Source organism: Primulina huaijiensis, chromosome 15 (genome assembly GCF_012295235.1).
Source record: "Primulina huaijiensis isolate GDHJ02 chromosome 15, ASM1229523v2, whole genome shotgun sequence".
NCBI lineage: Eukaryota > Viridiplantae > Streptophyta > Magnoliopsida > Lamiales > Gesneriaceae > Primulina > Primulina huaijiensis.
In genome coordinates, this window is record NC_133320.1 from 22,215,039 (window position 1) to 22,240,430 (window position 25,392).

Here is a 25,392-nt window from a genome sequence, read left to right on the forward strand (position 1 = left end):
CGAGTTTAAAGATATGGATAAGGGAATCATTTCCAGATGCAATCGTGTATGTAATAGATCCTAATCTGCTAATACAAGGAGAAGAAAATGAAGAAAATTTTGATGCACAGGCGAGGTGTTCATCACTTGTAGTGGGACTGGCACTGGAATGCACCGACTCACCTGACTGTGGGAGAGTCAGCATCCGAGAAGCTGTAATGACATTGAATAAGATTAAACTTCAGTTGCCTCGTCATTGAGGGGAAAGGGAAGGGAATAATTACTGCTACTTTCGATATATCAATTGCATATCATCATTGTCCCACTTGGAATTCCCAGTTCAAGAGACAGGTCCTTCAAGAGACAGCTCCACACCAACCTGACACATTACATAACGGCTAAGGTTTCGAAATGCATTCATTCTTTCATACCATAGTTATATTAATCACTTTCGACAGCCATCCCACGAACCCAGAGACACACAAACACATACCACATCACAGATAGTGTATTGAAATTTGTATACCACTTTTTCCCGATTTTTCAACAGTAGGGACATTTGGATATTAGGCTATGCACTACACGCTCGGATCCACCATGCTTGCAATTTTTTCGTTTTGTTGGACTTCTGATTAAATGTTTGAGAAGTGTCTGCAACCCATGTATTTTCTGACTGTGGGAGGCAATATTGCCACCACTAAACTAATACACATGATATAAATCTAACAGGAATAACTAATCTGGACTATAAGGTGAACGGAAAATCCATGATCTCGTCTTTTACAGCAGTAATCATCGGGTTGCATCCATTTCTTCATACCAAAATTACTCATGGTGAAGGATTAAAAAAAAATTACTCATGGTGCAGGATTAAAAAAAAAATTACTCATGGTGCGGATGATCGATAGCATTTTAAGTTCTGTCTTGATTCTTGGGCAAGGCAAAAACATATCCACCCTTCATGAAACAGGCAAAACATGGTTGCCACTTCATTTGTAGAGGGCTTCCATCGTATCCTTCAACCGTTGAAGGTCTGCTCCAATGACTTCGGAGGCTTTCTTACCATTTAGAAAAAAGAGCAGTGTAGGCTGCATCAAGCAACTACCTCAGCATCAGATCAATCTATGTAACCACGCCCATCCAAACTAATCATGGTTCATGCATAATTTAACTTTAGCAACGCTATTCATATGCATCAGGATAGAGACAGATAATATCATAAACTGCATTTTAATAATTTCAAATACTTCCGCTCCTGGCAAGTTGCATTCTTTTTTGTCCTATAACATTTTTGAAAACATGCATTCGATCTATAAGGTAGTCATGCTTTGTGCTACCATTTTTCACATTGATTCCAAAAGGGATGACTTGGATCAATCATAGCCCCAACATTTATGCCTGAACTTCAGTGGACAAATTCCATTTTTAAAAACAAATCTTCACCAGGCATTATTTCAGTGCGCCTTCTAAGTTTAAGAGCACCAGGACAATGGACAAAAAGGCACAAGAACTGTGAAAAAGATAAAAGGCACAAGAGAAGTGGCTTTACCACAGAATGTATATTTAGCTTGCTCAACTCATTTCCTAGCTCCTCCTGCATCCAAAATTCAATCACCATGGATATCATACCAGCAAAGAGTCAAAGGCATCTTTAAAAAATGCCTAAGCTCTGTTCCTATTGAACGGTTTTGACATAGAATTGATAAGAAGAGTTTAATCTTCAAACTATTAAATAAGAATTTCTTTTTTGCTAAATAAAAATAATTTAATATATATTTGTAGCCTATGATGAGAAATTAAATATTTGCTAAACACCAATTAATAAAATGCATTAGAAATTACTTTGATTTCAACACAACCTTGAGACATGTTGGCTCTGGGAAATAGGTCAATTTATGAGTGAAGTTTACCTTATCAATATCAATTTTATAAGTGGTGACATGGGGATATTTCTCACTTAGTTGCCCAATTACAGGAGACAATAACCTACCTGCAAAGAATAGTTCAAAGTTCATACTATAAACAGAAGTACAAAAGTAACTAGCAAAAACCTCACATAACAATGCGTTGACCAGATGCTCAATATAATTGTCAACAAAACTTACAAGGACCACACCAAACCGCAGTGAAGTAGAATATTGCTGGCAATGATTCATCTACACGAGATTCGACATAGAAATCAGTACAAAATTATGCAAATAGAAGACAACAGAGTAAAAAACTAAAGACATGAAAACATAAAATATTGGTATCCATACCTTGTACCTTGCGGAGAGAATCAGTAAACTGTTCCTTAGACTCGATCGACACAATATTTGATGGATCTGTAATTTGGTCCCAATGAGTAATGGGAAAAAAAGAACATATGACAAATTAGAAAAAATGAAACTCAGGCAAACAATGAAATTTAACCACTATAGTCCACGACTAAAATCAAATGGCTTCTTAAAACATTAATCACTGGTGATGTTATCAATTGGGTGTAGTAATTAAGTTTCAGAAACATAACAACCAACAGGTAGTCGTGATACTTTCCTTTAATTTCTTCATTCCAATTTTTGAGAGTAAAGATTATCAGTTTTTGATAATCAAAGTATACTTCAACATCGAGAGAAACAACCAAGTGCAGAAAATCTGGCCGGCGCCACAAATTTTCTTGCACACTGCCACACCAAAGTATAACACAATATACAATTCCTTTTTAAAGGCATAGACCCAACATCATGAAATATTGAGAGAAAAAGTACCAAGACTAATTTATACTTTGAAATGAAATTTAGTCACCTCAACTGAGAGCTAAGCCAAAACTTTGTTAAACCACCGAACGAGTAAAGTGTTTGTTTCGCACTACAACCAAGTACCACCACATAATTTTTAATTCAAGGGGTTATTGTTTGTTTTATTACACTAGCAACATCCAATGAATGGCACCTCATCTTTTAAATCAAAGCCAAATTATAGCAACTCAAGGCATACATGGTCTACACAGATTGCTGAATCCAAGGTTTCAGTAAAAAATGAGGGTTGCCGTATGAAGTTCTGGTGCGTAAAGGAGGTTGCCATGTGGTGGCAGTTGGAATGGTTTTTTATTTTCTTTCCAAATTTTCCAATTCTTTTGATTTTTTTGTCATTAAATAATTTTCAAAGTTTCTATTTTTTTATTCTTTTATTTATTGTAAAAAATCCGTGACGATCATCACGGCCGTTCCACGAAAGGTCCATGAATCACGCATATTCACATGATTTTCCAGAACAGAGTCTATTTTTGACAAATGACAATTTTCTGTTCAGTGCTTATCCAATCTGTCCTGCTCCCACTGACTCTCACCCTAACAACTCCTTTATCCGAAATTCGAAATCCAAGCATAGAAAAATCAAGAAAAAAAAACCTAAAATTAACTATAACCTAGATAGCAAGTAATAGTGCTACACAAGTTTCTATTATAGTTGTAAGTAGAGAAACAGAAACCTGATGAGCATGAAGAGGAGAAGCTCCGGAAATGGGTTTGTACAGCTGATTGATAATTAAAAGCTCCGCCTGGGGCAATTGAGGAAATGAACCGTGGACTGGACTTATCTTCAGCGAATAATAGAGCGGAATACGCGGCGGCGGAGGAAAGTACGAGACTCTCGCTGATCGAAGACGACCTCGCGACGGTGCGTGGCGCCGTGTCGGCCACCAGACGACGTATTACGACGCTGAGTCCTTTCATTTCGCTGCTTAAAAGTTTCCGTAGGGCTTTGAATAAATATATAAATTGTGGATTTTTGTCTGTTTTTAATAAATTTGATTAAGATAAATTAAGTCACAAAATATTTATTTGGGACTCACAGGCTATGAAAAATAGCTTTTTCAACTACAAAAATTATACTACTTTCATCCCANTATTAATAATACAAACAATTTTTCAATTTGATCCCGAGATAAAAAGATGTATAAGATGAAAGAAGTAAATATCAATCAAACATGTTAAATACAGGAAATAAATACAAAAACTTTGAAAATGGACATACTTACATGCAGTTTTGATATGCTGCACACCTACCGTGCATACTTATGTGAGCACCGATAAGGTGTCACTAACCTATTGGATGTGATGAAATATAGAAAAATTGCGCATCCAATGGGTGAGTGACACCTCATCGGTGCTCACATAGGTGCGCACGGTAGGTGTGTAGCATATCAAAACTATACTTACATGTACTTGGCCTATTATTCTTATTATTATTTTTTGGTAAAAATAACTTGGCCTGTTTTTTTTTTTTAAAAAAAAAAAAAATAGAATACTTGGCCTATTATTTTGATGTGCTACAAATTGCACAGTTGAACATTGATAAAATTCCGTTTGATTAAGCAAGTATTTAGCCTATTATTTTTATGCCCAGCAATTCGAAATTTATAAAAAAAATCTTATATGATAACTAAACCATTCTCGTTTCAAAGGTCCAAAAGTATTTTAAAAATGATACTGATGCACACTCTAATCCCCAAAGACGTTCAATTACTTCATTTTATATATTAGGTTCATGCAATCTCTCTTAATTTCTCTATCACAAGATCATAATGAGATATATGTGTGTAACTAACTAGCCATGCTAGCAACACTAGTTGCAATCCACCGATAACTCATTCCAAGTATCTCACCACTCAAAAGATCAAATCATCAAACAGTCGACCATCTCCGACATTTCTTCTTGTGTAGAGTTTGGACTATCATCCATCCATTTTCAACAAACTCTGCCACATTAATCAAGTCATGACTATCATTTTATGATTTGAAATTTGTTTAGCGTGTGACATGATTTAGCATCAACATTCAATCAAAGAAGCTTAATGCATGAGGTTATTTATTTTCATTACATGATGACCAAAGAAATAAGCATTTTGTTTTTAAAGTTGACACCAAAACCATACAAAAAGATAACATTAGACATTAGGCAAATAGATGTCTATAACCATCTGTAACAGGAATAGGTAGGAAAATGGCGATCTCATTAGAAAATGTGTTTCAACCCCAATATCAGGCTTCTAATCTTCATCATCATCTGCAATTAAAATATCCAAACAGATTATACCAGAGGAAAATTCATATCAATTAAGCCATGAAGAAAGCGAGACATAAAAGCAACGACATATTAAAGTACGAGAAAAATTTCAATCTCACGATACATAACTTAGCATAATTAAGCCCGAGTGTCCTCTTTTTACATGATGCCAACAATTGATAGAAAGTCAACTGAATTAAATGGCCATTAAAGCCAACGTAGGTTTGTTTTGTTTAAGGTTATGTAGAATACCTCGCATCAACTAGAAACTGGCTTATTTACTTTTCATGATAAAAAATTTTCACCACGTAAAACTGGAAGCTCTTCGGAAATCAGATTCAAAAATTTTCACAAAAGTGAGAAATAGAAAGTTTGAGAATAGCAACTATAACATTCAATCAATTTGACACTACATGAAAGAAACGAAATTTGAAATTTAGGTAAAGAAGAACTAAACTTATATGCAATATTAGGGAACTTTTTGGGGCAAAATTCACAGAAACAGCAGAAGATATTCTATATACCCACTCCTTGGAGCCTAAATCCGGTAGATCAACTCATGGAAAAGATTTGTCTGATTCTCTATCATTCTCTATGGTATTGAACAAATTTTGATTCTCTTTCAGTTAAAATAGCTTGCTCCCGTCCCTTACATCACTTTTAATGATATGCTCGGTGACAGTATTAGAGTTACTTCTTCACACCATGATTCACAGTCGCGGGATAAAGTAAAAGGTCAAAACCAAGCATGGGACTGATCATCCCATCCCACCTACATAATATGGACATGATTGCCAATAATGATGTACGAATGAAGAAAAATCCTTTGCTTGTACTTTTTTTCATATATAAAAAAATCTATGTGAATCAATTTTCGCCGGACGTAACATCAACGTGAATTAAAACATGGATTTTGCCAGCTAGCAATATAGTAAATATTGTACCCAAACTTGGGTCACTCTAAGTTCAGTTCCATCATCATCACCGTCATCATCTCGCATATGCTACATTAACTGCCTTTTGATAGCAGTGACTTGTGAACACCGAAGGTTACGCTAGGTCAAACCCATTCATTTGTAAAAATAGGTAAAGCACATTATTCGGAGCGTTGTTTTCTCCTAATATTCTAACACCTTCATAATATCAAGTAGATGGAACCAAACTAGAAAGATACCACCACTCAGAATCTAAAATTTCAACTTAACTTCCTGATCATGAAAACCAATAATCACAAAACAGAGTTTTAAATGAATAGAACCTCATTTTCAGCGTCACATAAAGTAACTTTGAGTTAGGATCTTCCATTCCATTGAGTAAAAAGTAGAGTTTTTACTTGAATCTTGGACAAGTATAACATTTCTCTAGTTTGATTTTAAAAGAAAACCTGAAGGAAATGATTGTACAATCAAGTTCTATAATACTGCACTAGTATCAACTCACTTTCATAATATTCAGCTAAATTGAAAGCATTTACAACTTCTCTAGAAGAGTAAATCCAATGATATTGGTTCCCGATTTCACTAGAAAAGGTACCATGAAAATTGCTTCCTAGTTGGGCTGACATTTTATACTTTTTCTTCAAACATTTGTTCCATACAACACTCACCCAGACTAAAAAAAATCTCAAGCCCTATCATTCACTCATTGAAAACGATAATCACTACAGTTTAGATGGTAAGTAAGACAGACTGGATTCAAAGGGAAAAATCACTCTATTGACAAATTGCCCGATTGCAGACTAAACAGAATTACAAACCCCAAAACAACAGGAATAGCAGCCAAAATAAAAGATAAAACATTGAAATACCGAAGTAGCGACGCTGGTTGGCTTCCTTAGCTTTTAGAAGCAATTTGTCAAGGTCTTCCTGAGACTTGGCGTCCCATTTCACCATCTGATTAGCAAGCACTGCCCCTATTCCCATTCCCAAAACATGCTCCCATGGCTCTATGCGTAATTGTTGAATAAATTGATTTATCAATAAATGATAGCAGTAATATCCTCTATATAATTGAATTTCGATCTATACAGAGAGGGAGCTTACGGCGCATGTAAGGGAGCTTTCGCAGAGCATTCGAGTACATCTGCGTCCCCAATCCCAGCAGAGCTCCAATGGCCGTCGCGCTTAACGGCATCCTTCCGCCTTCGTTCACTCGGCCTCTTAAATTGGTGTGTTGCAGTCAAATCACCAACGCTATAGAAACTAGACTCGAAGGTTTCTAAAATTATTTCTGTAACGATTAGCATTCATAAATATTGATTGTGTCTAAGTTTTATCGCTATTTATAATAAAAAATAATACTTTTAATATAAAAATAATATTTTTATAGATGATCAAAATAAAAAAATTCGACCCATAAAATTGATCCGTAAAATCGTTTCACAAGAATTTTTATATATTTTTTTATAAAGAAAAACACAAAAATCACCGTGATACTATTTTTTCTCTTTATCAGAGAGATTACGTTTACAAATACTCACAATTTTGTAAAAAATAATCCATAATAATTTTTTAAAAACATTTACAACATCTACCTAAAATTATCATATTTAAATAATTATTCTAATTAATTATTATAAACTTTTAAAAAGTCATCTCTAAATATTTAATTTTAATATAATTTTTAAGGTTTTTTATACAAAAAAAAATCAGAAAATTTTAATGTACTGTGCATGCCGTTTAAATATTGTATATTTTTTATGTTTGAAGAAAAAGTAGATTACGTAGTTATGACCGGTAAAGCTGTGAATCGAGAGTTGAAGATTTTCTCAAGCCAAGTAGATATAATATGCCCTATGCTCATGTCTACCAACAATCCACCTCAAACATATGTTTGTGTGTGTGTGACGATTTCACAACCGCTTCTTTTTTGAATACAATGTGGTAACGTGCAAACCAAATTAGTCAAGTGTTGGTATAAGTACAGCAATTTGAGATAATAAATATAAAAATAAAAAATAAATTGGACACCGAGATTTACGTGAAAAACCCCTAAAATTATTTGGGTAAAAACCACGGATAAGATGAAAAGAATTCAACAATAATATTTTATAGTGTACAATCATTCACTGTGTTTTCAAAGAAAACACAATCTCTTAATACATGATAACAAAACACTTCACAAATATTATAGAACTAAACACTCAAATGCTATAAAATGATAGATAACTCGGAAAAGCGATGATTTCAGAATGCGTCTTCCATCTAAATGCATATGTCAAATTCGCTACAAAAAAACGTGTTATTGGCTGCATCATTAAATGATGTATGCAACATATTCAACATATAGCCTACTTTTTTCACTAAATAATTTTGCCCACACAAAGTAAACCACATTGAGAAAATCATGTGTCACAACCCGCTCGAGAAAGTGTTAGTACGAGAAAATCGAACTCATGACCCTTGTCAAATGCTCACTTATTCTACGTACTCGAATATCTTGTATCCTTTTCGGACCACCTCCACAGATTTATAACTACGTATATCTCTATTTTGAGGTTTTAAAAAATATTTTCACTGTTCATAAAAATAAAATAAAATAAATATTTTTCCAACTACAAACCTTGAGAAGAAGAATAATTATAGCACCCACAGGGGGAAAAGAAAGAAAGAAAGAAACTACAGTTCTAGCTTCTTTCGATCAGATTATCTTTAATAGAATGTCGAGCAAGAACTTGTTTTCATGGAATGTGATGATTTTGGGGCACTGCATTAACGGTTATCCTATTGACAGGGCTTAATTTATATTCTGAAATGGTGGATAAAAGTAGGATGCGGAATAAATCAACTCCAAATTCTGAGAAGGACGTGAATCTAGACGAAAAGGATTGGATACGTTTATCGGTGTTCTTTGTGCATGTGTGACGAAAGGAATGTTGAACGGGGGAGAAACTACTTCTCCCAGATGATTAACGAGTTTCGTGTGAAGCCAAATTTTGCTCATTACTGGTGCATGGCTAATCTCATGGCCAGGCAGTGGATCTACTAAAGAACATACCAACTGATACTTACAAGTTTCCAGAATCCTCTTTATGGGCAGGATTGTTTGCATCATGTCGTTTTCAAGGGGCCGTGAACTTGTGGGAACAAGTTGCGAATGACTTGATCGAACAAGATCCTCAGAACTTCACTTGTTATGCTTTACTTGTAAATATTTATGCTGTTTCAGGTAGATGGGAAAAAGTTAATAGAACAAAAGATATGCTGAAAAAGAGAGGCATTAGACGGATGCCTGGTTGCAATCTTAAAGACTCGAAGGAAGTAGTTCACACACTAAAGAAGTATAGTGTCTACTGGAATAAGTTTGGTCATATCAGGACGCACGAATCAGGTAAATATTATGATACAAATTATTTCAATTACCATACATGAGAGAAAATCCAAGACCAGTTGGGGATCAGCAAAAGAAATATACATGTAAGCATACTGTAACAAGCTCGGCCATATCAGGATACACGAACTCAGGTAGCAATCATGAGACACGGTATTTTAATTACCATACATGACAGATAAACTAAGACCAGTTGGGGGTCAGCAACAGAAATATAGATGCATTCCCATGTGGAACTGCATAACCGTTAATCAACCTTTTTTTGCACTGTGCTGCACTCAGTCTTAAAAAGATTAGACACCAAGTATATTAGATTCACACCATATACTGTGTACGTTGACACAACAAGCTAGAAGAATTAAAAATCAATTGACTAAGTACCACGAAAATTAATTCGCTTTGTTATTTCATAAAATTATAGTTAACATCCAGTTGATATTTGTGCTATCCAAATTCAAAAACTCACATCTCATACACAAAATAAAGTCATCAGTTACAAAATAATATCAACAAATTGGAGATATATGAGGTCGATCTTACATGCAGCTCACAGTTTTCTCGTACAAATACCCTGCACATATGCACAACTATTATGTTCGAAGCAACATAAGAAAATAAAGAGCTTCAAGTCATATATTAATAAGATTTGAATCTTCAAAATTAAAAACGATCTTGCCTATTCCAAACCCTGTAAATTTCCAACATCATCTTGCCAATTTCCAGCAATAAAACTTTAAGAATCCAGTCTAAGTCACAATCTTCCACTGACAATTGTAGCACAGTTGTTTAACAACTACTGTAACACAAACTACTCCGGATTCTTCAGGATAGTAAAGCTACATATTGTCTCATTTTTCCTGTCATCACAACTAATAATAACAGGCAGAAGTCATATCGTTTTCAGCATTAGCATTAGATACACAAGATTGAAATTTCACCCATAAGGGCTTGAAAATTATAGTCTCCGGTACTATGGATGACTAGATATAATGTTAGGATGCATTTTGCTTATTAATCTACAAGGAACCATATAGAACAGTACCAAGGAAAAGGCTTTATCTAACTAAGTGTGATTCGATGATATAATTTTAGATTTGGAACATTCTAAAAGGGGGAGGTTTTATGAGACTAAGTGCCAGATCCGCTAATATAATTTTAGATGTAGAACTTTCTAATCCTTGAGATGAATCAATTGCCACAAGCTGAGACGGATACACAATCACGCATACTAACTAATGGTATGGTACTGAAATTGTGGCAACAAGTCAGTTAAAAAGGTTCCCTGATTCTGGTACAAAATAATGAAAAATAAAAATGTAAAACCAGAATTTGAATTATCTCACAGCAGTAATGCATATGTTTTATACAGACAGACAGGTTCTGGTGATGCGAGGGAAAAAGATCAAGCAACAAAAAGAAGAATACGAAAAAGCAACATTCATGTCTCAAATTTTCCATTTTATCACCAAATATTTGAAATCATTCACAGGAAGATACAAATATTTTGATTGATTCTAATTTTTGGATTTCAGAGAGCTCTTGGATTCCTCCTAAGCCCATAGATAAGCTCTATGCACCATCATCTTCAGCAAGTTGACACTGCAAATTTTCTAGGTATAGCAAGCCACCACATCTCAGCATATGTCCAAGGAGAAGCCCATTCATCCCAATTTGTGATATTCTTCAACCTCTCAATCAAATCATACGGAAGCGCAACATGTGAATAACCGTCGTTCTTCTCCATTTGTTACCGCTTATCACTCTCTCAGTTGTTTTCCCACCAGGAACAGAGAGTGAGGAATTGACTTCTGTTGTTTCACCTATCCTTTCTCTAATTCGCTTAAATAGCATAAAATCACATAACGGATGCCATACCACAGAGGGAAAAGGAAAAGTGAAAAATTGAAAGTGCAGATATTTGGTGAGTGGGGATATGATGACATATTTGTGTCTATAAAGAAGGAAATCTGGCATTGGTTTGGTCAATCTACGACAACAGCAATAAATAATTTTGTCACTTTAACGCAAAACATATGTATTATATATATATTCAGTAAATCTGAACAGTTATCATAGAATCTCGCAATTATATTATGAAATCATATTAAGGCAATCTAATACAAACTCAAGGCAGCTATAAAAGAGTAATTTTATTAACTTAAATAGAAAAATTACATAAACATAATGACCAATACTCACAAAGAGTAAGGCCCATTAGAGCATAAAATATTCCTCAAAGAATGATTTCCCCTCTCCCTAGCAACTTCCAGCAACGTTACTCCCCAAAAAACTCTCCNATCCCCCTTTATATTCTCCTCTAAGTTGCATCATTTAGAGAATCAGAGTGGAAAAATTATAAGCAAAACCTTCTTGTTAAATAAACTTTGACGACAGATCAAGCATCAGTGAGTACATTTGTGGATTAATCACTGCGAATTATCAATTAGATTGGAGATAACACGATTATCTCACCTAAAAATCAAAGCCAAAAGTGAAAACAGCAAGGAAAAATGTGTCTGAACAAATCAATAGGTACCACAGATACCAAAACAATCAAATTTCGAAACGCAGAAGATGCAACAACGGAGGTAAAATTATGACTCACGATAAATCTTCTCATAAACTCTTTTAGCCACGTGGGACATGTTCCATACATCCAATCAATTCAGCTGAAGATGTAACATCAAATATCCGAAAAATTCAAAATTATCACCACAAAAGTGCATAAACAGGCTATGAGATCAAGAGCAAAGCCGAAGAAACTGGATATCAGTTGTTTTGCAATATCTTAAAACTGTTCATAGGAAAAGTATTCGCCAAAAGACTCCTACGTGATCTGTGGTAAAATAGATTTCATCGAGCACTCAAACTTTGATCGCTCACAAATGGATTCAGAACATGCAAATTACATAACTTATAGCAGCATTACTCCATTATGAACAAATTCACCAAAAGAATTCTGTCAAAATTACAGCTTAATCCTTAGCTATTTCTTATAATTATATTTTGATTAGTGTTTGTGTACTAGTTTAAAAAAAGTAAGCGAGAAGGGCAACTCTACTAACCTCTCAGAAATTTCAGCGTCGCTATTTTGCTTAAATTCAGTCGGAATTTGCAGTAATCCGAAAAGGCAATTGAATATTAACATTCAAAAGATACACATTACCTCAATTTCCTGTCTTCGATTCACAATGTCTCTAACCTTGCCATTTTTAGGGATATAGATCATAGAGTAACCGTTCACAGGTATTGAGAGATAGGCCGTGGATTTGCGCAATCCATGAAGCGCAGAAGACGTAAAATTGCAAGGAAAACATCGCTCGCGAGTAAAGATTTGAAGAGTAGGCATTAAATTTTTAATAGAAAATATAATTTTATATTTACGATTATTTTTTAGTAACTTTTTGCTATTTAAAATTTTTTTAAAACTACGAGTTTGCGAGAAAGAGAGTGGCAAAGAAAATTCGTGTTTTTGGACATCAAATTTATTTGTATTATGATCCCATTTTTTTCTCTTGACAATATAATAATTATTTAAAATTAAATTGATGTTATTTCAAATTCCGACAAGCAATTCATATTGTTTTCATCACGGTCAAAAAATCTTTTTGATTTTATCAGTGTAATTATAAAAATTTAATAATAATATTAATCATTTAATTACATCATTTTTACGATGAAAAACTAAAATCTATCTTCAAAACATAATTAAAAATTTATAATTGATTCAACAAAAAATTTAGGACTAAAACTGTTTTGACGCAATATATACAAAACTAAAATGTACATATTACCAAAAATAATCTGGGTAATTAATTACCTTACTTCATAATCTGGGTATTTATTCCCTTACTTCATTGATAGCGTAAAATATTAACTTACATGTATATATTCTATGGCGTTGCCTCCATAGAAGACTAATCATCATTTTATTTTTCAAAAGGGGTATGATGCAAGCAAAGAGTACGACCAAAAAAATTTCTCTAACTTCAAAATGGACATAAAACATCTATTTGGATCACAAATCCAAAACGTTCCATCACCAAAATGCCAAAAAGGGGTAGGGTTTCATAACAAATAATGAACAAGCTTGCAATTTTCACACAGAGATACATCCAGCACAATGCTGCAGCAAATGCACCCCAGCCCACAGCGAGTTATGGCAGGCGCGGACGAACAAACACAGATACATCATATATGTGAACAGATTTTTCCATCTACTCTGGCACGGTCCAGACACCAGAGGAACGATTTCTGTTCCCACGAGTAATATATGCCATAGAAATTCAGCTTTGCGTCTTGTACCCTGGAATCCTACCCGAAATGAACGGGCTGCCACTGCATATAAATGTAGGGGTTGAGGAAGAAGATGGTGAGACCTCACTACCACTGGTGCATTGCAAAGGCTCCAACGTCTCAACTACATCGCTCATCAAAGGTCTAGCTTTCGGGTTTTGGCTCAAACAATAGTATGCCAAACTGCAAGCTTTTTGTGATGCTCTTACAGAGTACTGGTTTTCTAATCTAGGATCGATTATCTGAATCAATTTCCTCTTGTCGTTTAGTTTTGGTCTGGCCCAATCTACCAGGCTCACTTCCTTGCTTGGCCTAGTCTTGTCAACAGATTTCCTTCCGGTTAATAGTTCCAGAAGAACTACACCGAAACTGTAGACATCACTCCTAGCGGTAAGATGCCCTGTCCATGTCATGCGGAGACATCAACCAGATACCCAGAGAACAGAAAAGCAACCAACAAATTGACTCCAAATTTTATGGAATAATAACCATCACCGAGTGTGTTCCTAATAACAGATGTATCAATGAACTCTGGGTAGTTAAGGACACACGTAAACAAAACCATAGTTATTTAACAAAGTAAGGATTCCAACTTCTGCGCCACATGCACATGGAGCTTAAAATGACATGAATTCCACAATCCCTTCTTAAATTGGATGACTAATATACAAATAATACAATGCAGCACACCAATCCATAAAGAAAATTAGTCAGTCAGGCTTTCTAAAGCTTATTTCTACGTGCTAATATTAGCATTTTTAAACAGTGTGATTCAGTTGGGTTTTATATTTCCGAGTTTTTTTCTGCAGTTAAAAGTGTGCTGTTTCCATGCTACAAATTGAGGGAATATCGAATAACATATTATCCAGGTATAAATTTTATTGTCAATGTAGAAATTTAAATTTTAATTTGATTTATTCTTTATAAATTAGATTTAAGGAGATTGCATTTGGATCTACATATTTGAAATAATTTCAAATCCTTTATATTAATTCAAATATCTTTTGATTTTTGGAACTCCAAATCCCCCCCTCAGTATTTTATATTTTTATTCCAGTCAAGACTATCGACTCCAAATAATCCCAAATTGGTGTCACTTGAAATCTAAATTATGAATACTCACTCATTTCACTCCTAGCATCTCAAGAGAAATTTTTCTTTCATAAATATTTATCAATAATGTACACTTCTCCTAAAGTTTTTATCTTCCACAGATATAAACATCAAAAGCTTAGGTCCGACTTTGAAACAATATAGAAATAGCTGAATCTTGGAACCCACAATAATGATTAATCATGACATAGTTCCAATCTCTTGCAACAAATTCATTTAACAAAGATGAATCTAGCTTCTCATATGGTGCATTGTTCGTCTTGTTGAGGATCAAAAGGGTTGTGTGTGTTGGTGGGAGGAAGTCACTACGAGATTATTTGAGCTTCATTGTCTTAATAAATATCTTTATTAAAGACTAGTTACTATTTTCCAAATGAGCACCGTACAACTAAGTTCTAAGTTCTTAAATATATTTAATTCAAGTAAGATTTTTGAAGACAATAAATATGGAGAGAGTATGGGAAAGGGGACATTGGATTTCACTACTCGTAATTAATGCAAGTTGCGCTGAATCAAGCCTTCTTACTCTTAACGTTGAGATAAAATGGCTGTCAGACATTAATATTCAACATCTCTCTAAATACATTTATCTAAAATAGTTGGGATTATATTTCAAATAATAGAGAGATGTAAGAAGATATTCTAACAAAAGGCAATTGTAAAAATTTAGAGGTCGTACCAGTCATGACATATTCTGGGGCTGCATAACCATAGGTACCCATAACTCGAGTGGATACGTGGGTCTCGTCACCTTGTGGGCCCGCTTTAGCAAGCCCAAAATCAGAAAGTTTTGCCATATAATCCTGCAACCCATGCATAATTTATTTACCTAAAGTATTAAAGTTCTTTCTCCAAAACGGAAATCGCTGAGAGATAGCTAATAATGTTGACAATTCTGTTTCTCTTTTATCTGAGAATTTCCAGTATTTTGATCAAGTCATTCAATTTTATTTTTTGAATCCTTCTTAGGCTTGCTGGAGAACCTGTTGCTGAACTTGATTAATTGCTCTTGTGCTTGATTGTAAAAGTTGACCATGAGCTTAAGAATCGACTCACATATGTATCCCCAAAGTGATAGGTCACAGTATAATCGAGTCATTTTCCCAGTTAAGAGCCCAGGAAGAGTGAAAAGGAAATACTATGATTCAAATATAAAATCGTCACCTACCGATTCCAGCAGAATGTTTGAGGTCTTGAAGTCTCGATATATGACTGGCCTTTCGGCATTATGAAGGAAAGCAAGCCCTTTAGCAGCCCCAAGAGCGATCATCATCCTTGTAGACCAAGATAGTGGAGCAGTTGTTTCTGGATGCCTCAGAAAATTCCACGTAAATTTTAGCGAGCAAAAGATCAAATAAATCACACAAGAAAGAGAGATGCACTTTTCAGTATTGTGCTCATGCCAAAGAAACACAGAAAAAACATGAAAATGCATTAGCGACATCAAAATCAAACAATGCACACAAGGTAGAAAAGATAGAAAACAATGAGCCAAAAAAGAGCTTTGAAAAACCAAACTGAGGAGAAAAAATTGAGTAGAGATGTTTCCAATGAAATTAACTTAGCTCCAGCACAATAAACAAGTAATGATTGATTTAACGTTAAACTTTATATCATGTTTAATTGCTGATAATAAAAAAGTGTTCACTAATTTTGATAAATAATTCTATTGAGAGTTACATTACTCCATTAATCACACCTAAATTTATTTATGATCTCAATCGAAAGCACTATTTATATTGCATGAAAATGACTACATTGATCAGTTACTGAACTTTATGAAAATTCTGAACATCACAAGACTCTAAAATCATGCTATTCTGTTAATTCAGTGTGCCCCAACTGCACGCCAGCCACATCTCCTTCACAAATGCAGAAACATATACATGTGAACTAGGAAATATCTGACTCTCGCACAAACCAAGATGGAACAGCTTTTTTAAACAGAGGAAAAGCAAAAAAGTAAGCTTAGGAAGAAATAAACCTACTCCGAAAGAGGTGATTCTCAAGGCTTCCTCGGAACATGAACTCATAAACTAGTAACCTGTGATCGTCCTCACAGCAATATCCAATCAACTTCACCAGATTTGGGTGCCTAAGCTGCCCGAGGAAGTTGACCTCAGTCTGAAACAGGAAATCATATGTTCATTCAGATATTTTGGACATATTCACGAGACATTAAGATGGAACTGGGGGGGTGGGGATTGATGAACATAGCATTCATGGTAACTTTTCGTTGCATGAAATGAAATTGTTACAGAGTAAAAAAGGCTTGAGTTTGAGAAATGTAACTTCAGATACAACCAGTTCTTTCATAAGGAAAAGAGCAATCATGCACATAAATACAATAGGAGTAGGATTGAGTAAATCATCCACCAACGTGAAATGAAACACAGAAAACACAGGAAATACATGGAAGTACACGAAAAAGGAAGTCGGTCCAAATTCAGCACGGCAAGAAAAAAGAATCCAAAAACTCACAAGCCATTCACGGTGTCCTTGAAGGCCTTCCTTGTTCAGAACCTTAACCGCAACAGGGAGAGATTTGAGTCCAACCCGAACATTCTCATCAATGTAACCTTTGTACACCGTTCCAAAGCCACCCTCACCAAGTATGTAGTCAGAACGGAAGCTTTTTGTGATGGTCTCAAGCTCGAAGAGGGTGAAGGCAATTACATGGGTGTACAGCAAGGAGTTTTTCCGAAAGTCCTCCAAGTTACGGGGTGTGGAGGGATCACTTAGATCTGATGTAGAGCGACTGTGCTTCCTCCCTAGACCTGATAGATTCCTGGTGGGAACTGGCAACACCTGGAGCTGCTGCTGAACTGCTCTTTTTTTTAATTTCAATTCTAACATTAATAAACTCGCACTTTTGAATCGCAGTTAATATCACCTCCATTCAAATTATGGGATGCAAATGCAATCACATGACGACACTATTACATAATGCTTATGTTTTAGGCAACAATTTCCAAAAAAACGTCGACATTGGTCAGTAAGCACAAAAAAATTAAAGCATTTTTAAAATTATGAAACACAAAGACTAATCTTAAACCCTAACTACAACTTCCAACGATCAAACGACAGAAACGGAATCTCTGGGAGCTCCAATTATATAATGCTCACACATTTAACATACAATTAAATGAAAAATCAAGAAACAAAAGCAAAACACAGAAAACCCGAGTAGAATATCAGTACTAGGTACAATTGTTCGTTCAAAAAGCCGAAGACAAATCCAATGCCTGAACGTTCAGACCAAGAAGCTGGGAAAAAAGGAAGCTAGACCTAGATCTATCAGCTTACGGCACAATGCAAGAGAAATGATAGCAGAGGGGGAAAGGGAACCTTGAGTTTGGTTGTGAGCAGTGGCGACGATGGCTGATTCCTCCCTAGTGCCGCAATTACCCATCTTGTTTGTGAGGCAGTGAAGAAGTTGGTCTCATTCTGGGGAAATTTAGGTGGGACCTCACACAAAATGCATTTCGGGGATTCAACTCGACTTGTCTTATATTCTCCACAGTACACACACGCACAACATGCGTGAACACCACCACTATCACATGATTTTCCACGTGAAATCGGGTATTCTAGTTTACAAACCAAATAACAAAATCCAAATTTTTTATTCGAAGGTAAATAAATATTAAAAATGAATTTTATATTGTTCAATTTCATATTATATTTGTCAAAATCGATTAATTTTTAATTGATTATTGGTTATTTAATTTGTTTAGATTTTATATTTTATAGTTTTATTGGAAAATTAACTCAAAACTAATGTATTATATTTTAGTTACTATTTTAAATAATAGTTACAATCAAATAAACTAAACGGTTTTATTAGAGAATTGGGCCAAAAAAAACAATTCGGATATCTGTTTATATATTTAGAAAATCAAAATAAAAATCAAAAATTGCATTGAAGTCTATATATGATTAATTGTTTGGACATTTTTGTGTGGCGATTAATGACTAAGAGTGTTTAACTTACAAACAAATTGATTATTTTAAGTGAAAATAAAGGTCTCGAGTCGAGATTACATAAACATGTTTTGAGTTCCAAATGAAATAAAAATTGAACTGGGCATCGTTTTTTCCTCCTCGATGGAAAAAGGTCATCGACCTTAAATTTGATCCAATTGTTGTGACCAACGAAACAAAATCAAAATATCTGAAATGTTTTATTCGGGAGTTTTGAATTTCTCAACTTTTCTGTGAAATTTAATTAAAATTTACTATTGATTGATTGATTTTATGTTGAATCACTTTGAAATGTTTTTTTTAAAAATAAATCTATAAGAATATTTTGGAGAGATTTTGCTTTTTCAAAATTTATTGTTCAAAATATTAGTTTGAAGTTGAGGAGTAGCTAAAATAGAGAGTGTTTGAAAATAGAAGTTTAAAGCTAATACAAACTAAAGTTTGAATATTTTGAAAATAATTGTTTATAAACTTAAATTTTAGTTAAATGACAACCATATCTTTAAACTATGTAAAATTGATATCTTTTAATTATCTAAAACTTAATATTCACATCATTAACAATGTGTTCATATAATTATTATTATGTTATGAATATTGTAGGACCCTTAACTCCTAATCGTTATTACAATGCAATTTGATCAGAGTTTATTAATTACAGCGGAAAATGATTAAAAATTTCCTTTATAATGAACCCAAAATGTGTCGACTATAATTATAATACTAAAAGTATTATATAATAAAATCTCGTCTAAACACATCACGTCATAAAAAAGTCTACACGTGACTAAAATCAACTACATACAAATAAACTCATATCCCCGGGACATGCCCCGATATATATAGATATATATATACATTGAGACAGACCACTCAACTTCAACTCAGATTTTACTTCATCCAAGAATACCTTATCTGGTCTCCTGATAACCTGGAGTATCTGTCATTATCCACATACAAATACAACAACAGCCCCCCTTGGGGTGAGCAAATGCTCTGTATGGAACAACCATGATATATATATATATATATAACATGTATCTACACGTTGATATATGATATGCAGTGCATGTATGTCGTGGAGATATCAAGTTAAATACATATCCACCGAGCATGTATCAGAACCAATCAAATCGCTATCAAATCAATGCTCAGCTGGCACAATGGCCTCAGTCAAGTACAAGGGATGATCTGTATGATAGCGTCGGCAAAATGCCATCAAATCCCAAATCTCAATCAATCGATCGATTATATGGGCCATGAATGACTATGTTTTTAAAGGCTACATAATGTCAAACATAGCATCATGCTCAGAACCCCAGAATCAAAATCCAATGATATAAAGGTATCCAATGATCATAGCTCAACATGCATGTCATGTATCGATGTATGAATAAAATGATGTGTGTTAACAAAATATTTATTTTATAAATCGATCTACCAATAGTGAATGTTGTGTATACCACATCAACTCAACAATAAGGCATATAGACACATATTTTTTGCCAAATCAATCAAACATATATCATATGACACAGATACCTATCGTATGTCACTCGGTCGCAACATATCTCGATTATTCGTTCCCAGTTTAATGTAGCTTTAGGATTTCAGTACAGAAAATCTATCTACATAATCAAAATATTCATCTCAATCAATAAATTCATTCAAATGTAATACCGATAGCGTGTTTTAATGTGTCAATTCGTTTTACGCTATTCATTTTAACATTTTCATTATTAGAATTATTATATCGCATTATAAAACCTAATAACTCATTGTTATATAATTATTATTATACATCTAATCATTTACTATCAAAATTTCAAGTTTCAAAATTGTTTTGAAACCTTGAAAATTCATATAAAATTGAAATAATAACATAATTCAATTCCAACTTTAAAAGTTAGTTTCTCGTCAATTATTCTACCATATATATTGATTTCGAATTCAAATACATGCCACTCCAGCAATTTAATAAATAAAAGTTCTGAATCGAGAAGAAAATTACCTCAAAAGAATGCTCTCAACACGAGGATTCCGAATATATAAATTGTTTTGAATTTCAACAACGTTTGGAGGTAGATTCACACGATAGAACGTAAATTCTTATGTTTCTTCGAAGAAGGAGAGAAAAATGAAGATACTTATCAAAACAATCGTCCTTATCAATCTTAAATCATGTGTAGATGAGGCGGTGCGCGTAAGGGCACAAGATCTCTCGCAGCAGCGCGCCTAGTTATGTCCTGAAGTGGTAGATCTATGTCTTGCTTTCATTTGCCGCTGACTTCACTCAATTCGGACATCGGACACGAAAGTTATGTGAATTCTCCTAAAATGTGTCAGTGCAAGAACTTCAATGCACACGACACACTTCGATATGATTTTGCCCATATTTCCAAATGGATTTGGGTAACATTCAAAACATAAAAGTTTTAGTGCTATGTATTAGCTTTCTAATGAACTTAGTTTCATTTCATTTAAATAATACTCAGATAATTATGCTAAAAATCGTAACATGTATAACTTTTCTATTACGGTTCAACATACTTTTCAAATATAAATCAATCATTACTACAATATTTCATTATCACAACATATTTTCTCAATTTCATTGTCAATTACATACTTCACACACTTAATAATATAACAATTTAATGAATTATTGAGAATCAAAATATGATTTGTGATAGTACAATACAAGGTCCTTACAAATTCAGTATCAAAATTAATTTATTTTTCGATTTTTTAGTCCATGAATGTTTGAAAAACATATAAGATTAATAAAAAAATATAAAATACAAAATATGTATAAATACATAAAATATGTATAAAAAATTTTGAAAATAAAATTATATAAAAATACAAAATATTATTTAAAAAATAAACATAATATGATAAATATTTTAATGATATAAATGTCAATTTATAATTTAAATTTTTAAAAAATAAGAGAAAACATCACATTTATGTTTTTAACTTTTAATAATTAATGAAAGTTACAAAAATTGAAGTTCCCAAAAACAATATTAGGGCCATTTTGTAGGTATGGCCAGCCCAGTTCATGTTTGTGACCGGTGGAGGGAAATAGTGGCGGGAAACTGGACGTTTTCCCGCCATGGACATATAAACCCTTCTTCTGCTTTTCCCGCACCCTCCAAATTTGAATCGCTTCGATTTCGAATCCAGAACCGAACGCAGATCTTGATTTTGCTATTCGCTTCTCTCTCGTAAAGTCAATATCTGTTAGCTGGAGAAGAGGAATTGTTCCACCTGGTAAATGGAGGGCTATGGCGGCAGCGGGGGGTACTGTCTGGACGAGAAAGCAGTGCGGGTGGAAAACATCTTCTTGGAATTTCTCAAGAAATTCAGTCGGGAAGCGCCGGGAGGCCGTGGAGGGGGAGGCTACCCGCCGTACTACGAGGCTGAGGTGGATGCGATGAGGCCCAACGAATCCAACACCATGTTCATCGATTTCTCACACGTCATGACCTTCAATAACATCGTACAGAAGGCAATCTCAGATGAATTTCTCCGCTTCGAGCCTTACTTGAATAATGCCTGCAAGAGGTTTGTCATGGAGCTTAAGCCCACATTTATTGCCGATGATAATCAGAACAAGGACATTAACGTCGCGTTTTACAACCTCCCCATGGTCAAGAGGTGCTGCTTATTTGTTTCCAGGACTCGTTCGTACCAAGTCAATGTTTGACTTCTTTTTCAATCAGACAACGGTCGCGATTTTTTTACCCAAATGTGCGTTTTTGCAGATTGAGGGAATTGACCACCGCCGAGATAGGGAAGCTAGTGTCAGTGAGTGGCGTATATTAGGAATTTTTATCAAAATCATGTTTTTACGTATATATAAACATGATCTATAATATGCGGAAGCGGATCGAGAATTACCTCCGGCCATTGAAAATTTTTTGATTTCTCTGAATTCCTTATGATTGAAGCCTTCTAAGCACTTCACGTTCTCCGTAGATGGTGTATATTTTTTCTGAGATGTGTGTGCTTAGGTACCTCAATCGTCTCTATTTATAGGCGTTTTTTCATACCATCGATGAATGTATAGGGAGCCGAGATTCAGAAGGAGAATCGTGTACGCATCTAAATTTTCTTGGCCGTCATCAATATCAATTTGTACACGCTTCTTCTTTAACATGTGTCACGTTTTTCTTACATTCTCCCACTTGTCACATATATCTCTTTTACCATAGGAGAAAACAAAATACATGAATCATGGCAATAGTTCCTCTACAAACGAGTATTATCTTCCATGTATCACAATGCATTATGTATCTCAAACTGTATAACTTAATGAATAAACCTTATGTTTATTCGAGGTCCAACTTTATTGATATTTCTCAAATCAACGAATGTGTACACAACAAATATGAGAAAATATCACATCATAGTTTCATTAAATTTGTTCTTACAACAAAATTACATAAAGGAACCAAGTCCCATTCTTTCTGTATGATCCTTAAATTTCAATGGTGCTATGCCCTTAGTCAAAGGATCCGCTATCATCAATTCAGTGCTAATGTGCTCGATAAGTAACTTCTTATCTTTAACACGTTCTCGTATGGCTAAATATTTAATGTCGATGTGCTTGCTTCGACTACCACTTTTGTTATTTTTAGCCATAAAAACAGCAGCTGAATTGTCACAATATATTCTTAATGGCCTAGATATAGAATCCATAATTCTAAGCCCTGAAATGAAACTCTTCAACCATACACCATGTGAGGTTGCCTCAAAACAAGATACGAACTCAGCTTCCATAGTGGAAGTAGCAGTTAATGTCTGCTTTGCACTTCTCCAAGATACAGCTCCACCAGCTAGCATAAAAATATATCCTGAAGTGGATTTTCTTGAATCAATGCAGCCAGCGTAGTCTGAATCAGAGTAGCCAATTACTTCCAAATTCTCAGTTCGTCTGAACATAAGCATATAATCTTTGGTCCCTTGAAGGTACCTCATTACTTTCTTTGCAGCTTTCCAATGGTCTAAACCTGGATTACTCTGATATCTTCCCAACATCCCAACAACAAATGCAATGTCAGGTCTAGTGCAAACCTGAGCATACATCAAGCTTCCGACAGCAGAAGCATAAGGAATGTTTTTCATTTGTTCCCGCTCTAGATCATTCTTTGGGCATTGGCTCAAATTGAATTTATCGCCTTTCACAACAGGAGCTATACTTGGTGAACAATCTTTCATCCGATATCTCTCTAAAACTTTGTTGATATAGGTTTCTTGAGACAGACCTATAATACCTCGAATTCTATCTCTATGTATCTTAATGCCAATGACATAAGATGCATCACCCATATCCTTCATATCAAAATTTTTAGAGAGAAATTGTTTCACCTCATATAACAAACCCTTATCATTGGTTGCAAGTAATATATCATCCACATATAGAATAAGGAAACAAATCTTGCTCCCACTGACCTTCTGGTATATACATTGATCCATGAGGTTCTCAACGAATCCGAATGAAGAGATTACATCATGAAATTTTAAATACTATTGACGGGAAGCTTGTTTCAATCCATATATAGATTTCTTAAGCTTACAAACCAATTGCTCACCATTACTAGAGAAGAATCCTTAAGGTTGTTTCATATAAACCTCTTCCTCTAGTTCTCCATTGAGAAAAGCTGTTTTCACATCCATTTGTTGCAAATCTAAGTCAAAATGTGCAACTAATGCTAGAATGATACGAATAGAATCTTTTTTAGATACAGGAGAAAAAGTCTCCTTATAATCGATTCCTTCTTGTTGAGTGAATCATTTAGCAACGAGTCTTGCTTTATACCTTTCAATGTTGCCTAATGAGTCTTTCTTTGTTTTGAAGACCCATTTACATCCAATGGCTTTTTCACCATCAGGCAACTGAACAAGATCCCAGACTCCATTAACTGCCATAGAATTCATCTCTTATTTCATAGCATTAAACCATAGTTTTGACTCATTACAGTTCATGGCTTGTGAAAACGTTTCAGGATCATTTTCGGCTCCGATGTTAAAATCCGATTCTTGTAAATACACAACATAATCACTAGATATTGCTGATCTTCTTATTCTAGTAGATCTCCTAAGATTGTTTGGTTGATCAACAATTTCTTGTTGTTCTTCATTAACAACTTGATCTACTGGATTTTCATCAGCAATTTGTGGAACTTCATTAACTGGTTGTCTAACACCCATTTGGTCTTGAGGGGTGTAAATAACGACCAATCTGTCCATTGAATAAGAGAGTTGTGCATTAATGTGATCATTCTCAAAAACTATGTCATGATCACTCCCACTAATCAAGTCATTTTCAAGAAATTTTGCATTTCTTGATTCCACATTTCTAGTGTTGTGAGATGGACAATAGAATCTGTACCCTTTGGATTTTTCGGCATACCCAATGAAATATCCACTTATAGTTCTTGGGTCCAGTTTCTTTTCATGTGGGTTGTAAACTCTTATTTCAGAAGGACAACCCCTAACGCGTATATGTTGTAAACTCGGTTTCCAACCTTTAAATAACTCAAATGGCGTCTTTGGGACAGCCTTGGTTGGAACTCGGTTTAATATATACACAGCTGTCTTAAGAGCTTCAGTCCACAAAGATTTATGAAGTTTAGA

General features: G+C 34.5%; 4 protein-coding genes across 10 annotated transcripts in view; 1 reads left to right on the forward strand and 3 right to left on the reverse strand.

Annotated features, from left to right (window-relative positions):
* Positions 1 to 696: 696 nt before the first annotated feature.
* Positions 697 to 3,730, reverse strand: LOC140959553 (thioredoxin O2, mitochondrial-like). Of its 3 annotated transcripts, XR_012172007.1 has the most exons (7): positions 3,449 to 3,728; positions 2,238 to 2,303; positions 2,085 to 2,135; positions 1,890 to 1,969; positions 1,529 to 1,573; positions 866 to 1,067; positions 697 to 835 (listed from the first exon to the last, which is right to left on the reverse strand). XR_012172007.1 is itself a non-coding variant. In XM_073417456.1 (6 exons), exons 1-6 carry the CDS (start codon positions 3,690 to 3,692, stop codon positions 1,039 to 1,041), a joined length of 528 nt encoding a protein of 175 aa, XP_073273557.1. In that variant the 5' UTR covers positions 3,693 to 3,730; the 3' UTR covers positions 697 to 1,038. The 3 variants fall into 3 exon arrangements, 2 of the variants coding, with proteins under 2 accessions (XP_073273557.1, XP_073273556.1); XM_073417456.1 differs by having other exon boundaries at positions 697 to 1,080; positions 3,449 to 3,730; XM_073417455.1 differs by having other exon boundaries at positions 697 to 1,067.
* Positions 3,731 to 4,846: 1,116 nt separating this feature from the next.
* Positions 4,847 to 7,273, reverse strand: LOC140958574 (uncharacterized). The gene is made up of 3 exons (XM_073416069.1): positions 7,068 to 7,273; positions 6,833 to 6,970; positions 4,847 to 5,025 (listed from the first exon to the last, which is right to left on the reverse strand). The coding sequence occupies exons 1-3, from the start codon at positions 7,156 to 7,158 to the stop codon at positions 5,009 to 5,011; spliced, it is 246 nt and encodes an 81-aa protein (XP_073272170.1). The 5' UTR covers positions 7,159 to 7,273; the 3' UTR covers positions 4,847 to 5,008.
* Positions 7,274 to 13,282: 6,009 nt separating this feature from the next.
* LOC140959939 (probable serine/threonine-protein kinase PBL8) lies at positions 13,283 to 18,333 on the reverse strand. 5 transcript variants are annotated; one of them, XM_073417997.1, is made up of 6 exons: positions 18,112 to 18,333; positions 17,245 to 17,612; positions 16,748 to 16,887; positions 15,932 to 16,076; positions 15,443 to 15,566; positions 13,283 to 14,050 (listed from the first exon to the last, which is right to left on the reverse strand). In XM_073417997.1, the coding sequence occupies exons 1-6, from the start codon at positions 18,173 to 18,175 to the stop codon at positions 13,641 to 13,643; spliced, it is 1,251 nt and encodes a 416-aa protein (XP_073274098.1). In that variant the 5' UTR covers positions 18,176 to 18,333; the 3' UTR covers positions 13,283 to 13,640. The 5 variants fall into 5 exon arrangements, with proteins under 5 accessions (XP_073274098.1, XP_073274102.1, XP_073274099.1 ...); XM_073418001.1 differs by having other exon boundaries at positions 13,284 to 14,050; positions 17,245 to 17,561; XM_073417998.1 differs by having other exon boundaries at positions 13,285 to 14,050; positions 15,932 to 16,068; positions 16,752 to 16,887.
* A 3,553-nt stretch (positions 18,334 to 21,886) lies between these two features.
* The window catches only part of LOC140958403 (DNA replication licensing factor MCM6-like), an 11,648-nt gene continuing 8,142 nt past the window's right edge, over positions 21,887 to 25,392 (forward strand). Inside the window, exons 1-2 of the mRNA XM_073415837.1 lie at positions 21,887 to 22,410; positions 22,518 to 22,570. Of these exons, the coding sequence (XP_073271938.1) occupies positions 22,028 to 22,410; positions 22,518 to 22,570 (436 nt within the window). The 5' untranslated portion in view covers positions 21,887 to 22,027. The remainder of the gene's footprint in view (positions 22,411 to 22,517; positions 22,571 to 25,392) is intronic.